The sequence below is a fragment of the Desmodus rotundus genome, chromosome 10, assembly GCF_022682495.2.
Source record: "Desmodus rotundus isolate HL8 chromosome 10, HLdesRot8A.1, whole genome shotgun sequence".
Classification (NCBI taxonomy): Eukaryota; Metazoa; Chordata; class Mammalia; order Chiroptera; family Phyllostomidae; genus Desmodus; species Desmodus rotundus.
This window is the reverse complement of record NC_071396.1, coordinates 99,834,060-99,848,535: the sequence shown is the minus strand read 5'-3', so window position 1 is coordinate 99,848,535 and position 14,476 is coordinate 99,834,060. Positions and strand designations below refer to the sequence as shown.

The window sequence follows — 14,476 nt, the reverse complement described above, 5'->3', positions numbered from 1 at the left end:
TTAAATACTAATTACTAAATAGTAATTATTTTGTCATATAATGTTCATTCGAATTATATTTTGTTTGACTGAGAGTTATAAAGACCAAGTGCTCATTTGCTACATTCTAAACAATTTAGCCTTAATGCAAGTTAGATTGATGGTAGTTATTTAAATCTGAGATTGGTATATATTTATTACTTTCTGGATAAATCCAGTATACTGCTGCTGGGATAGAGAATAAAAGTCATTTCACATTTGGAAAAAAAAGTTTTTATTCTTCTAGATTCGAACTACTCTGGAAAAGATCCGAAATCAAATGTTTAAAGATGAACCGGGACATAACAGTACAAAGCACAAACTAGACGCAAAGGTAATGAATTTATCAACATGTACCAGTGTTATTTCTTCAGTAAACGAACATAAAGCCATATAGAAATTATTCTCTTTAAAGCTTTGAATGATGAGTGTTAAATATTTTATCAGTATTCAAAGATGTTAATGGACATATGTATGAAATATTTAACCCTAGACCAGACCTCACCTGAATATTTTAAACTGGGCTTACTTATCTAAACTATACGGGAAGATGTTAGCCCAGCCAAGATACAAAGCAACAGCATTTCCCAGTGACAGGCGGAGGTCCAAGCCTTTACGGTTGCCTGAGCCACAACAATGGGCCTGTGGTTAAAGCCATTAGGCTGAGTGATGAGACAACTGATAAGTTTAAAGGAACGCCACCCCCTCTGTGACCAGCCTTATATTCCCATGGTTGAGAGATCTGCACTTAGCCTTGACTGGACTGGGCCAGCTTCAGCCTCGCCTCAGCCAAGTGCAGGTTGTCAGCATCAGTGTAATCTGCTATGTAGGGGGGTCACAGAGAACGCCAAAGATAAGGTACGATGCATAAGCATAGTCTCCTTTATTATTTTCAGCCCCCCAAAACTAACACAACTAGCTTCAATTATTTTCTTTAAATTAAGTGTTCTGAAACTGCAAAACTAAAGAAGAGGTTCATGTTTGTGAATGATGGGAAACATAAAAAATTCAGTTTTGGTTATGTTGAGTTATTTGACCTTCAAGTGGAGGTTTCTAGTGGGTGCACCAGCTTTCTGATTCCGGAGTTGAAGGTAGAGGTCTGGGCTAGAAGGTCCAGGCTACGGGGTAGAAATTTTGTGAGTAATGATGGTACTTAAACTCCTGAAACTGGAGATCAGCACGCATGGGAGTTTGGATAGAAATGAGGGACAATCTAAGCTCTGAGTCCTGAGATTTCCAACACCGAGATGTCGGGAAGAAGAGGAAGAATCATCACAGCAGACTGAGAAGAGAGGCTGCTGGGAAATGCAGGAGAGAATGGAGTGGCTGAAAATAAGAAAAGGTTTTCAGGAAGTGGTATGGGACCACTGGGTCAAACAGTGTCCATGGGTGAAATAAACTGAGGACTGAACACTGACCACTGGTTATAACAACGGGAAGGTTTGGGGGACCGTGACAGAAATAGCTTCTTAGGGAGGGAGATGAATTGTGTTGCCAGTGTCTCTGCTTGGCCATCTCAAATCGCAGAAGGTGGGCAGACAAACCCAGCATCAAAACATCAGCCCCTTCCCCTTCAGGATCTGGGTAATGTTGCAGCAGAGGTTGAACTATAATGACCTAGGGCTCTGCTGCTGCAGAAGGAAAGTATGTACGCCCAAAGCCTTGAAGTGCCCAAACTCAGATCATCAGAGTTTGGAGGAAGGAGGAGTTTATTGACTGAGAGGGCAAAAACCAAGAAGACGGAAGACCTAAGGGCACCTCAAATCCATTTTCCGAATGTTCGGAGTTCAGGCTTCTTTTAGGTCAAGGGAAGGGAAATTGGAAGACAATAGTTCTTCCATCAAATATTCTTTAATAAATTTAAAAAAACTAATGGCTACTCTGTATATGGAGAGTGAGAATATGCACTAGGGTCTGCAGCAGAAAAACGAAACCATGACAGTTACTGTAACTCTGTTATTTACAGGCACTAAATTCTTTTTCTCTTTTATTTCTATGAGTATAGGGTGTTTGTCGTACTAGAGAAGGTATAGGCTTTATTGTTAAACAAACTGGGATTCAAATCCTGGTCCTGGCAATTATTTTGGGTATAACCTTGGGCTTGTTAGTTAAACTCTCTAATTTTCGATTTCCCCATCTGTATAAATGGACATAATACCTTATAGTGTTCTGGGTATTCAGACAAAGGAGTGTATATGAAACAGCTAAAAGATTATCTGACACATAATAGATGCTTAATAAATAAAAGTTGTTATAATTCTAGGATATATATATATATATATATATATATATATATATATATATATAATTGCTTAATAATTCCTCAGTCTGTCTTGAAATAATTTGGAGGAGCAGCAAGATCACAGGGTAGACGAGCAGGAGGCTGTGTCCTGAGCTCTCCCACTCACTTGCCTTGTGAACTTGGGCTCTGCTCCTCAGTTTTCATATCTGGAAAACGGATGTGGTCAAGTTAGATGGTTTCAAGTTTCCTTTCTACTTCCACATGTCCTTGATTCCAAGTGAGATTTATTTTGTGCTCCAATTATATTTTCAGTGAGCTAGAGTTTACATAGAGTTACACTGGCAGTAACATTCAGTTCTGACATCTCTGGGAATTTAAAAGGGTGATTACAACGAAGCATCATTAAACATTGAACACTGTAACTATTGTGTTTGATTATCATAGTTGGTAATGCAATGTAACCAAAATACATGTATGTGTATAACTTAGATTATTTAAACAAAAACTGGCCTTGTCGATATTATTTATTTCCTAGAAAGACTTAATGGTACAATATATTTAAAACCGTATGGAATGTAAAAGGCATAAAAGTTGTACTTCTGCCTATTCTAAATATAAGAATCTATTCAAATTTAAGCAAATATAGCGGCCAGCTGCTTCATCTAGAAATCCCTATTGATACTTGAGATTCAGAAGATTTATTTGTGCTGACTGGAATCCCCCATGACACAAGCAGTGTGGACTGATCGTTACTGTTGCCAATGCTTGTAAAGGAAAGGAAAGTCAGGTCTCTGATTTTCATGCTTGTTCCTTTCAGTGCTGTCGAAACATTCAAAACGGCTCTGACTCTGAAGTGGACTCCTCAGGCTGCAATCTGAATCTGCTCGTGGAAAGAATGAAAGGCAAAGACCTGCAGCTCTTAGAAATGAACAAAGAGAACGAAGTATTGAAAATCAAGGTATGACCATAAGGAGCCGTCTCTAATTTTGTACTTTGAGCCTTTGACCCAATAGAGGAGATCCGTGGGTCCGTGAAAGCAGACGCCCACACACCCAGAGATCCGCACCTACGCTACATACGTAAAGAAATGCTTAATGTTTCATAAAGTAACCCTCACTGTTTTATCTGGGAGCCTACTTTCACTATTAAAAAGATCTAACACAAGTTCAACAATGATAAAGATTAAGTTGTGCCTGTTGAAAGATTTCTAGAGATACACTGTGCAGCATAGCGCCTCTACTTAATACTATAGGGGACACTTGAAAATTTGTTAAGAGGGTTGGTCTCAATGTGAAGTGTTCTGACTAGGATAACTTTTTTAAAAGCCTTCACATATTTAATAAATATTAATTACAGCATTCATAGTCATATATCTTTATTATTTTGTTTCATTAATATATTATGGATGCTTTATGTTTTCCTTTTTATTATATATTATATACATACATTATATCATATAGACATATGCTATGTATCATATATAGCATACATTATATTTACACAATATATTATATAGATACAGTCCTGCATGACTGTCTTGGTAGGTAAATCTTTGTAGCCATTCTCGATTATTTCTTTAGGTTAAATTGTTATAACATTCAGGACACTTTAGCTTTATTGTCCTTACTACTCCAATCTTGTCTATTTCAAGCACTGCCTTTTCAGGAAAATACATCTTATAGCACTGTCATGGACAGTGATAAAATGTTTGCAAGTAAGTGTTTAAGCTCCTGGGCACTGTTATCTGGGAGCCCTTCATTGAGAGGCTCCCCCTCCTCAGTTCTTGTCTCGCTCATAAGAGATGCATTCAGTCGAGAGACCATAGTAAGTTTATTTATGAAATACACTTGAGCACAAAGCTGCAAGTGGGCACCCAGTTAGTCCGGGCACCCTGACTATTGGGATTTTAGGGGGTTTATGCTGGTAGCCAGCCTCTAGGTTCCCCTCGCCCTCCCTTCTCCAGACCTTGGGATGAACATACAATTCCAAAGGCTTTCTTTCCCAGATAGTAGAAATGCTGCACAAAGAATTTCAAGGGCTCCCCTCCTCCTGTGCTATCATGGTTTTTCTTGTGCTCTTCCGAACACCTGATAATCTTATCTGGCCAGGCTCAGGACGGCTGAATTAGTGGGTGAGACATGTCTCCCTCCCCCTCCCTGTCTTGGTTCACTATCTACAGGCACCATGGAACTCTTTGAAGGGTGAGGTCTATACAGGCAGGGCCCCGATGTGTGTGGAGCTCTGGTGTGACCTCGCACAACAGCCCCACTGAAGAGGGGCTTCTCAGGTTGCACTTTCCTCTTCCTAGTTAACAGTGTCTTTTCTCCTGTCCATTGTTCATGTCCGGGAGGGTGCAAATGAGACAATTACAGCCTCTGTGGTTTTAATTGCTCGTCAACCTGTTCTGCCTTAAACCCTTTTCACTGTAAATGTCAAAACAAGCACAGTGACCTTTTCTCTCCCCAGTTGGAAGCCTCCAGAGAAGCGGGGGCAACAGTTCTGAGAAACGTGGCCCAGAGACTATTTGAAATCTATGAAACGCAGTCTGAAGAAGTTAGAAAGAAGCATGAGGACAGCCAGCACTCTCTCCAGGTACTGAGCTAGCATCTTGTCTATTGGAAAACTACCCCCCAGCCGGTCATGGCCCTCTTTTTGAGAAGTTAGAGGTGAAACAAGTGATAGCCACGTGACTTGGTGAGCCCCGGGAAGGGCAGGAAGCTGCTCAGTGCCCATCTGTCCCCAACCCCTGCTTAGCCAGCCCCAGGTGTGGCCATGCTGCTGTGTTAGTGCCCTCGCCCAGAGCCCTGCAGAGCACAGGCGGCAAGTGGGCCAGGCCACTCTGCCTAGAAATCAGGGCTGTGCCCGGGGTCACTGGCCAGTGACTTCTCTTCTGGTTCTGCCTTTGACTGACTAGCTGACCGAGGTTGCGTTGCTCCACCTCACAGGACTTGGATTTCCTTGTGTCTAAAAGTTGTGTCTAAATGGAAAGATCTAAGCTAGATAAATATGGTTTAAAAATATTTTTGACCCTTGAATACATCTCTCTAATTAAACAAACAAAACACACGTCTATGTAACATACATATTTTAACATATATTACCATGATGTATTTCATATTTTAATATAAAAATTAAAATATAAAAACATAAATATGTATATGCAGGTATATATGTGTGTGTATATATATTGTAGACACACACACATATACTTTGTTTCTTTTAAAATTTGAACTATATATCCTAGGGCCAATAGATATTTATCTGAAGACTGTATTCTAGGACTGGAAAAGGAAAAAGTGTGCGTGTGTGTGTGTGTGTGTGTGTGTGTGTGTGTTTGCACCAAATCGGGAAGCTCATTCATGCTGGGATGGGGTGCCTGGGTCTCGCCAGATCAGGCCCTAGGAAAACACAGTGGGGAGCACGGTGGGAAACCCTTCGGTAGGGGACATACCTTCCTGCTTCATCTGCGGGAGCTCCGGTCACACACCCCCGGCCATGCAGGACACCAGGAGGCGCCTGAGGGAAGTGAGCAGGCTGCTGTGGAGCCTGGGGCTGTGTGAGCGGTGAGCCTGGGGTACAGGCGTGCCCTTGTCCCTGCTCGGGGGACTCAACCCCAACCTGGGGTTGCCTGGCAGGGACACCCACCCACTGTTTTCAAAGGAAGTGAGACACTTTGTTTTTAAACTGTGCAATCTCAAATTCTATTAATACACATGCAGATGTGAGGGTGCGTGTCAGTTAGAAGTCGGCCGAAACACACCCAGGTGTGGCCCGTGGGCTGCAGGTGAAGACGGTCTTTCGCACAACTGCTACCTGCCTATATACAGCGGAGATAGTTATTCTGCTTTTATGACCCATTGGGTTAAAAATAAAACATTTTTTTCTTAAACATACAAGAGTTCATTTTGTTCTAGATAAGTTTTGTGAAGAAAAAGTAAAAAATTTTGCTTTTCTTAAATCCATGTCTCTGTTTCTCATAGGCCAGGTAGTATGCTTTATGGCAACAAATGTAAATGTTCTAGGCATAAAATTTGTATATTATTAATTCTCCATTGATCCGGTGGTATGTGTAGTCCACCAGGTTTATTTGCAAAGGAACACTGAATTCAGAAAGGAATTCTACACAAGTGTGAATTACTAATTTGTTCAGTTTCTGAGAAAATTATAGAAGATAATATCTGTACAGGTTTAATAAATTCATAGACTGACAACTGTGTTTCTGAGCAAAGGTTAACAAACTGGAAAAAGAGCGGGAATGGAAACAACAGCTCGACAATCTGAATCAGGCTGCAGAAAAACTTGAAGAAAAGCACAATCGAATCACAGCGTTGGAGAACCTTGTACAGAGAATGGAAAAGGTAAGGCCGGGAGAACAAAAGGGATTTCTTCCTGAAATTTAAAAAACAAACAAACAAACAAAAAAACACTGAAATAAATACGGTAACATGAAGGAGAAGTTCTTTTTGCAACTCTTAAAACTTTAGAAAGTACTCAGAGATGTGAATTGCTTTCCTTACACATTGAATGTGTTCTATACGGACAGGAATTGACCTTTACAAATACAGATACTGCCATCATCACTGTGTGTCACTTTCTCCTTTTAATAAATGTGTGGTTAGAAAGGGGAACCGGGAGAGGCTGTGAATGGAAACAGTGGAAAAGATCGCAAAGTCTAGCTATTGCTCGTCACAGTCCAGTGGGTGCATCCCTGTAGTCATAGCATCTTTATGTGTTCAAGTCAGCCCAGTGCCCACGTCAGGCCACCCATGCCCACTTTAGGTCTGTAAAAACCTGTGGCTTCGCTAGGACAGGGAGAGTTCACACTCAGAAAAGACATTCTATAAAATTGGAACTTTCAAAACAGAACTTAGAGAAAGTATTCAATAATAATGGGAAAGACATAAATTAAAAGTTATTGCAGTGTTCCTAAATTTAAGTAGCTCTCACTCCAAATGTATATGGAAAGGGAGCACATAAATTTAATTGTACTTGCCTTAAAATTTAGAATTCAGACAAACCAAGATATACTGTTTTGGTTTTTGTTTTTTATTAGTTGCAAAACAGACTCAGGAAACTGGCATCTCTGAATCTGACTTGAGGGTAGATAAGAACGTAGGCACTGGCTTCTAGTAAATATTTTCTAATAAATTTTTAATACTTATTATATTAATCCCTTGATTTGCCTCTGTTTTTCTCTGCCTTATTTTATTTTATGAGTCTTCCTGAGTCGGTGCCACTTCAGAAAAGTCACTTCAAAAACATCCCAATTCAGTGTTCACATTTCTTGATTAATTTTTGAATATGTCTCAAGAATTTAATTTGTCACACTGTGTGTCTGGCTGAATTTGTAATCTTAGTGAAGGTCTTATGAGTAAATCATGAAAATTAATGAGCCCAACCTTAACCGAATCTAATAACAATAACATACAGCCTCTTCAGTGTTGTGCAGTGGGTCACTGAGTGATACACTTGAACGAGAATCACTGGGCTGGAATGTGCTCAAGTGCGACAGTTTACAGTTATGATGTTTTGGAGAAGTTGTAACATTTGGATGAATATTTTGTAGTGTTAAAATATTTACCATGTCATAAATAGTTGAACCAACTAAGACGCACCGAGAATGCTTGCCTTAGGAAAGAAAGACAATTCTGGAGTGCAAATAGAGTTGTTTCACCAAACAACTTGATTAGCTGGTTTGACATTTAAATGGAGGCTTGCCCGTCACCTCGAATCCAGCAACTCTGGGTCCGGTTTAGCAGCCAGCTGGCAGTCCCCGAATAGTAACAAAAGAACGGTGGAATACACTTTTTATTTCCTAGAAACCCCAGAAGTCTGTACTTAATGTGAGTTGATGTCAGAGAGCTGGGATACCCTAGGGCTGCTTAGGGATGCTACTGCTCTCTGGAAGATGGCGGATGTACCCCAGTGAAAGATGAAGTGGCTGAGATACTGGCAGATTTTTTTGAGAAGCGGTGAGCTAGCATTTGTCTTGATATTACCCCATCGTGGTGGGTTGCCTCTAGGAGTGCTGGGACAGAGGGAGGGACGAGGTGGTCCATGGTGCAGCAAGGCCTTGAAGTCACCTTCCAGAAGTCTGGTTCAGTGACTTCTTAGAGTGGAGTCTGTCTGGGAGGCTGGGATAGGTGGGCAGGGAGTGGAAGGGCAATATGCAGGAATTTTTGTTTTGAAGATACTTAGTTTAAAGGCACTTTATGTTTGTAAAACAAAGATGCAAATAAATGAAACCTTAAAAAGCGAAGTGGGGCAGCAGCGTCTTGGTTTAAGGAGATTCTGAGACGATGGGCTCTGATGAATGGTTTCTCAGGTGCGGAGTGAGTGTCCGACCAAGGGGCAGTGAGGCTTTTGTGCTGATAGGAAAAAGACAAGAGTTCAACAAGGAAATGAAAATTAAAAATGAACACACACGACAAAGGTTGATAAATATGGCCCTGGTAGCGGGTGTCCCCCTGGAGAAGGATTCATTTTCTACTCACCAGTAAATAGCCATTAGTGGCATGAGGTCTGGTAATGAACACATTACTTAAACCTTCACCATCTGTCCCACTTTAATCAGGAATGCAGTGAGAATGAATTCCATAAACACAGTGATAAGCCAGCAAAAACGCCCAGTAAGAGCCTTTTAATACGGCATATGTTCCTTTTGCAAGCGGTGCAATTCGGTTGCATCGTATTTGTTTTCTAGTGTCATTGATTTAGCCCTATTAGAATTTTAGAGCTCGATGGCGCTTTTGAGATTGCCTAGTTCCCCATCATCATTTCATAAATGAGGACGGCACGAAAAATGACCTGATCCACAGTCGTCCAGTTTACATTCCTTTCCATTATTCCCCTATCTTCTTTGATGCTGGATAAAAATGACATCCTTGGTTCCTAAGTCATTGAGATGTTAACATTCGGCCATGATTTAAATTGGTGTCGGCTCTATTCTGATCAGTAGGACCAGGGATGCTTCAGCTCCCTGGAGGTATGGATTGGGAAGAGTGGATTGCCCACTGGGTGGCGCTGTAAACTCCTTTACCTTCCTGGAAGGCACTGTCCCTGAGATGCGGGTCTAGTGTGATGTTCTGTGTTGCCAAAGCAGGAGCGTTAAGACCCCTGGTCCAGGCAGAACACTGACATGTCCAACTTTCTGCCTGCTTGCACCGTGGTTGTAAAGATCCGTTATTCAAGAGTAAATCCATTAAGAAGGATGCTTGTTAAACACCATTTTCCTCCTTACAAATTCAAAATATGTTATCAGTAATGTGTTTCCATAATAAGCTTACAAGGCATACCTGTGATCTCTCAGAAATAATTTGACCACAACTAGGACTAAACTGGAAGAACTTCTATTATGTCACAATAATGCTACAGAAAAATTTTTGAAAAAGTATAAATGCTAAAAGTAACAGCACATAAAATATGACTTGCTTGGCACCTTCAAAGTTTTATATATTGAGGTCCTAATATGTTCCAGATAAGTCTGTAGGCATTTCACATGTATTATTTTCAATCATCCCAGCTTTCAATATAGGAGTTTTATTCCCATCTTATTAATGTCCCAAGAGTCGAAAACATGAATGACTCATGCAAATATAGAATAAATTACATGTCAGATATTCAAATCATGAATTAATGAGGGAACCAGCAAAATGGTAAAACTGGTATAAATAAACTATTTTGAGAAACAGTGCCTAGGGAGAGATGACCAGGGGGGTTGCATTTGGAGAGGGGTGGAGGGAGGAAGGAGACCTTTTATTGGCAGCCTGTGCGTCATTTTGAAAAAAGGAGTATAGGGTAGGATTACTAGGTTAGATCCCTAGCTGGTTAATATACTTTAAGGCAATTAATCCATAACCTTTGGGATTATCTTTTCAAACAGGCAGACATCTATAAATTAACACTTGATTTCAGAGACCTGGCTCTGATCAAATAATAAATAATAAAAATCAAACGCAGGGGAATTCTCCAAAAGCATTAAATAATCCTGGGTTGGATTATTAAACAGTGACCCAATATGACATTAAAACCACATGCTGTGTATTACTTTGATTTCTAAGTTCGGGTTGCTTTTCATTAACAGCAAGAAGGCCCAGAGTGATGAAAGCTTTGGCAAAAAGTATACAGTCCCAAAGTTTCCAAACTAGCTCAGTGCTTGTCCAAAGTTGTTCCGATATTTTTGCTGTATAGCCTTGCCTTGTATTTCACCCACAGAAATACTGCAGCAGGAATGAATTTAAACAGCAATGTAAAAAAAAAAATCTCTGATCATCAAATGTAAAAAAGAACACAGCCATCCCAGTTTGGTTTCTCACGGACTTGCCTATTTTCCTTTGGGATGGAAAGAGGTTGGCTTAATAATGACGTTAAGGCTTATTTTTCTCAATGTCATTTCTCTTACATCCTAATTAGGAAGAGACTATCATTTGTGACCTTGACCCTCCACTAAAAATGCAGTTACTACTTTTCTACTTTGTGAGCAGGCAGGTACCACATTAAGTACAATAGTGTCCTTGGATCCCAACAACTCAAGTCTAACAGAGAAGCCCCTGTAGGGGCGGGAGAGCCAGTGCCAGGCGGCGGCGGGCAGGGGGGTTGCATTTGGAGTGGGATGGAGAGAGGCAGGAGACCTTTCACTGAGCAGGCTCTTGTGTCAGCAATACTCTGGAGGAAGAGCGAAAGCTGTCCAGGCGGGTGAGGAGAATGAAGACGGCCAGCGAAGACACTCTGACATTGAGCTACCTGGAAACTACACAGGGGAGGCTTCCCTGGGGCCATTGTAACAGCCCCACATAAAGCTGCCTCTTTAGCTCAAGACATATTTCTGTGATTGTGTGATTGCAAGCAGCAGCTTTTGTGAAGAGTTTGCAAGAATGTCTTACCATATACACACATATTGAGAGAGAGAAGAGAAGAGAAGAGAGAAGGGAGGGGAGGGGAGGGGAGGGGAGGGGAGGGGGGGAGAGGGGAGGGGAGAGGGAGGAATAAGCAAAAATCTATCTTATTTTCTCCTAGGAAAAGAGCACACTGCTACTAAGAAAACTGTCTTTGGAAAACAAGCTGCTGCAACTCAAATCCAGTACCACATATGCTAAAAGGTTCGTGAGTCTACCTCCTAAGTCATAGCAGTTCCTGGTATCTTTTCTCTCCACTGGCACGGAAGGCCTGTAAGTATGGGAATGTGGAGAATTCTTAGCACTAACAGTTGTGTGCCTCCCCTTCCCCACCCACGGAGGAATGGGGGAGGGGCGGGGTTCCCAGGGGCTCCAGGGAAACTTGCCGGCAGGTCAATCCTTCTGAAAGTTGGGAGAGTGGATGGACCCAGAAGGTGAACTTCTAAGAGAGACTCACAGCACTGCACGTTTCTGTAGGGAATGGAGGAAATGCTGGGGAAGACTTCCATAGGTCTTTAGAATTACTTACCTAAACTTAATTCTAAATAAATCTTTTGCTTATGTTATTTTTTTTCTTAAATATGAGACTTTCATGCTGGTACAGTGAGCCTTCCATTAAGAGTCCAGACAGTCTGAGTTTGGTTCTTTCCTTTAAAAAAAAGATTTTTTTTAATTGATAATAGGGTTTTTGTCAGTCTTTGAGCCAAAAAAAATTGTAGCCATTTTGAAAACCAAACTGATCTATTCTTCCTGTTCTATCATATATGAGCAATGTTTATAAAGAGTTCTCCGACTATTCTTAAAGAGGTTTTAGAAGTATCTTGAGGGAGATGGATGTTTTGTGTTTACAAAGTAGCATTTGAACATCCAGGCTTAGGCAACTTTCATAGATTTGTGAGTATCACAGGTATTCATTCATCTTACTGCTTTTTCTGAGCTGGTATTCACTTTGCTAAGAGACAAAACCATGAAATCAGTGTGAATCAGACTCTTCGGTCCAAGCAGTGGGGACTTGATCAAGCCACCACAAATGCCACCACAAATGAAGGTGACTCTGCTAGGTTAAGTCTGGAGAGATGTGGCCGTAAACACCTTGCACCTCTGGGAACACAGGGGGCACCCTTTGGCCCCTAATGTGGTTTTCAGAAGCCAGAGTGTTTTGTTGCTCCTGTTCAGTCATGGGCGTGTGCAGTTTTGCTCTTCTCTCGATCTTCCTGTGTGATTCATTAACTTTTCCCACCATTTCCACCAGCTGCTTTACATTCTCTGTATTTGCCTTTCACATTCCAGACAAAGAGACGGGCCTCACACTCCTTCTTGTGCGGGGTGGGTCGATCCTGTTGAACAACCAATAGCCTTGGGCACGAGCCCACGCCCAGTCCCGTGGGCCTCCTCTCCTTGCTCACGGAATAGCCTCGGGCTGCGACCCTGAGCAGGGGCAGCGGGCGCTTTAACCCCCTGGGCGCGGATGGCGGGTTTGGCAGGTGTCACGACTTTCTGGAATTGCGGTTTGCTGCATTCTGCCATCTTGATGCAAAGATTCAGTAGGTTCTAACTTGACTTTTCTGATGTTAAAAAACACCTCTGGGGAACGATAGAACCCAACTTTTATAATTCAGAAGAAAATGACAGGCCTCTTTCTTGCATATGGATATGTATATATCATAATACATTACGCTCACTTTCACAGTTACGACCACTGCTAACTGGCACACGCAGAGTGCCCTTCAGTTTATAGCACAGCTCTGGGTTCCTTACTTAATTTAATCCTTCCATCCACCTTCCAGGAAGGGAACAGAACTTCAGACTGGTTAAGTGACTTGTGAGATTGCTCAGCCTCTCAGAAGTCAGCGAGCTGGGAGTTCTGGCTCTATGATTGTCATCGCAGAGTCTGGGCTTGTTCTGCTACCTAAAGGACTTGACTTTCTTTATCTCGTTTCTGGAGGCCTCTGGAGACGCTTCTCAGACTGGCTTCCTCGGTCCCCTGTGTGACTACCAGCAGAAGGCAGGCAGTCTTCCACTTACCACTCTGCTCTGTGACAAACACACAGGCCCACTTGATAGTTATCCCCTGGGGAGACACATTTAATGTTTGTAAACATAAGTAGTGTGTTGGCTCCCCCATAGATATTTTTAAGGATGGCAAATTCCTTAGAGGAGAGAAAAGGGTGTCTTGAGCTGAGGTTGCATGTCAAAGCACATGGTTATTACTTAAATTGCACGTTTGCCTGGGATAGCTCAGATGGCTCACTCAAGCCCCCCATTTAGGTCCATTGTTATTTTCAGTAATAACAATGGAGAAGATTCTGACAGGCGATAAGAATACACATTCTCGAGCTTTGTTGAAATGTGAACACAACTACACCTACGTCTTAGCTTATTCTTCGACCTTGATCTTGTGGTTGTGATCCCCACTTCCCCCCTTCCACTCGGCACTCTCGTTCAGTGACAGCAACCATAGCTCACCGATAAACACTAGACCCCAAACAGCAGGCCGTCTGAGTCACTGTAGACTCTGGAAGGTTCTCGTATGGCTTCACAGATGCGCTAGGATGGGACCAACCTCGCTATCCTCTCTCTCAAGTGGGGATTCCACATAGGGTCAGTCATACTCCCCAGGTAAGGTATGACGTGCGGAGAAGCAGTAGCATCTTAGGACAACCACACAGTTCCACCGCTACTTTTATGGTGTTCTTATATCTCAGTGCCTAGCCCTTTTTATTTCTTCTGGAATTTTCATTCCTGTAAGCATCATAATGCATTAATCTCTGGTAATAAATGCACTCTATGAACACTGGAAAGGGTTGTATGCCAGGACTGTGTAAATATGGCCACCCTCATGCTGTCCATACCCTTTATAATTCTATATTTATGTACTCAGAGTGCTCCGAAAATGTGATGCTGTTTATTAAAACTCCATAAAGTATAACATTCATTGAATGGGAAATAGGTTAGCTGACGAAGTCAGGAAGAGGTAAGAGCAGGCACATAACAAGGCTGGCCCACGAAATTGTACCGTGTGGTGCTATGTACCTGCTAAGCCAACTACTCCGTTTTAAATTTTCTGGCAACCAACCCAAAGGGGAAATTATGACTAGTTTCGTGGTTTATGATGTCCATTTGACTAAAGCCAGTCAGTTCTTTGGGAGAAGTCCAGTTCTTTTTAATATATCTTTAAGGACAGAGAAAAAATTTCCAGGTTATGTTCGTAACGAGAGCCCTGAAGAACGTCTTCCACTGAATCCTTATAACACACACAGAAGCTGTACCTTGGAAAACCCTTTAAAACAGGATCACTCGATGCCAGTCTAAGTCATTATAA

At 41.8% G+C, this 14,476-nt stretch overlaps 1 protein-coding gene across 2 annotated transcripts in view; it reads left to right on the top strand.

Annotated features, from left to right (window-relative positions):
* Window positions 1–14,476, top strand: part of CCDC68 (coiled-coil domain containing 68) — a 43,696-nt gene that overhangs the window by 16,256 nt on the left and 12,964 nt on the right. For both annotated transcript variants that reach the window (XM_053913193.1, XM_024580516.4), the window contains exons 5-9: window positions 266–352; window positions 3,078–3,218; window positions 4,727–4,852; window positions 6,490–6,618; window positions 11,276–11,358. In XM_053913193.1, the coding sequence (XP_053769168.1) occupies window positions 266–352; window positions 3,078–3,218; window positions 4,727–4,852; window positions 6,490–6,618; window positions 11,276–11,358 (566 nt within the window). The remainder of the gene's footprint in view (window positions 1–265; window positions 353–3,077; window positions 3,219–4,726; window positions 4,853–6,489; window positions 6,619–11,275; window positions 11,359–14,476) is intronic.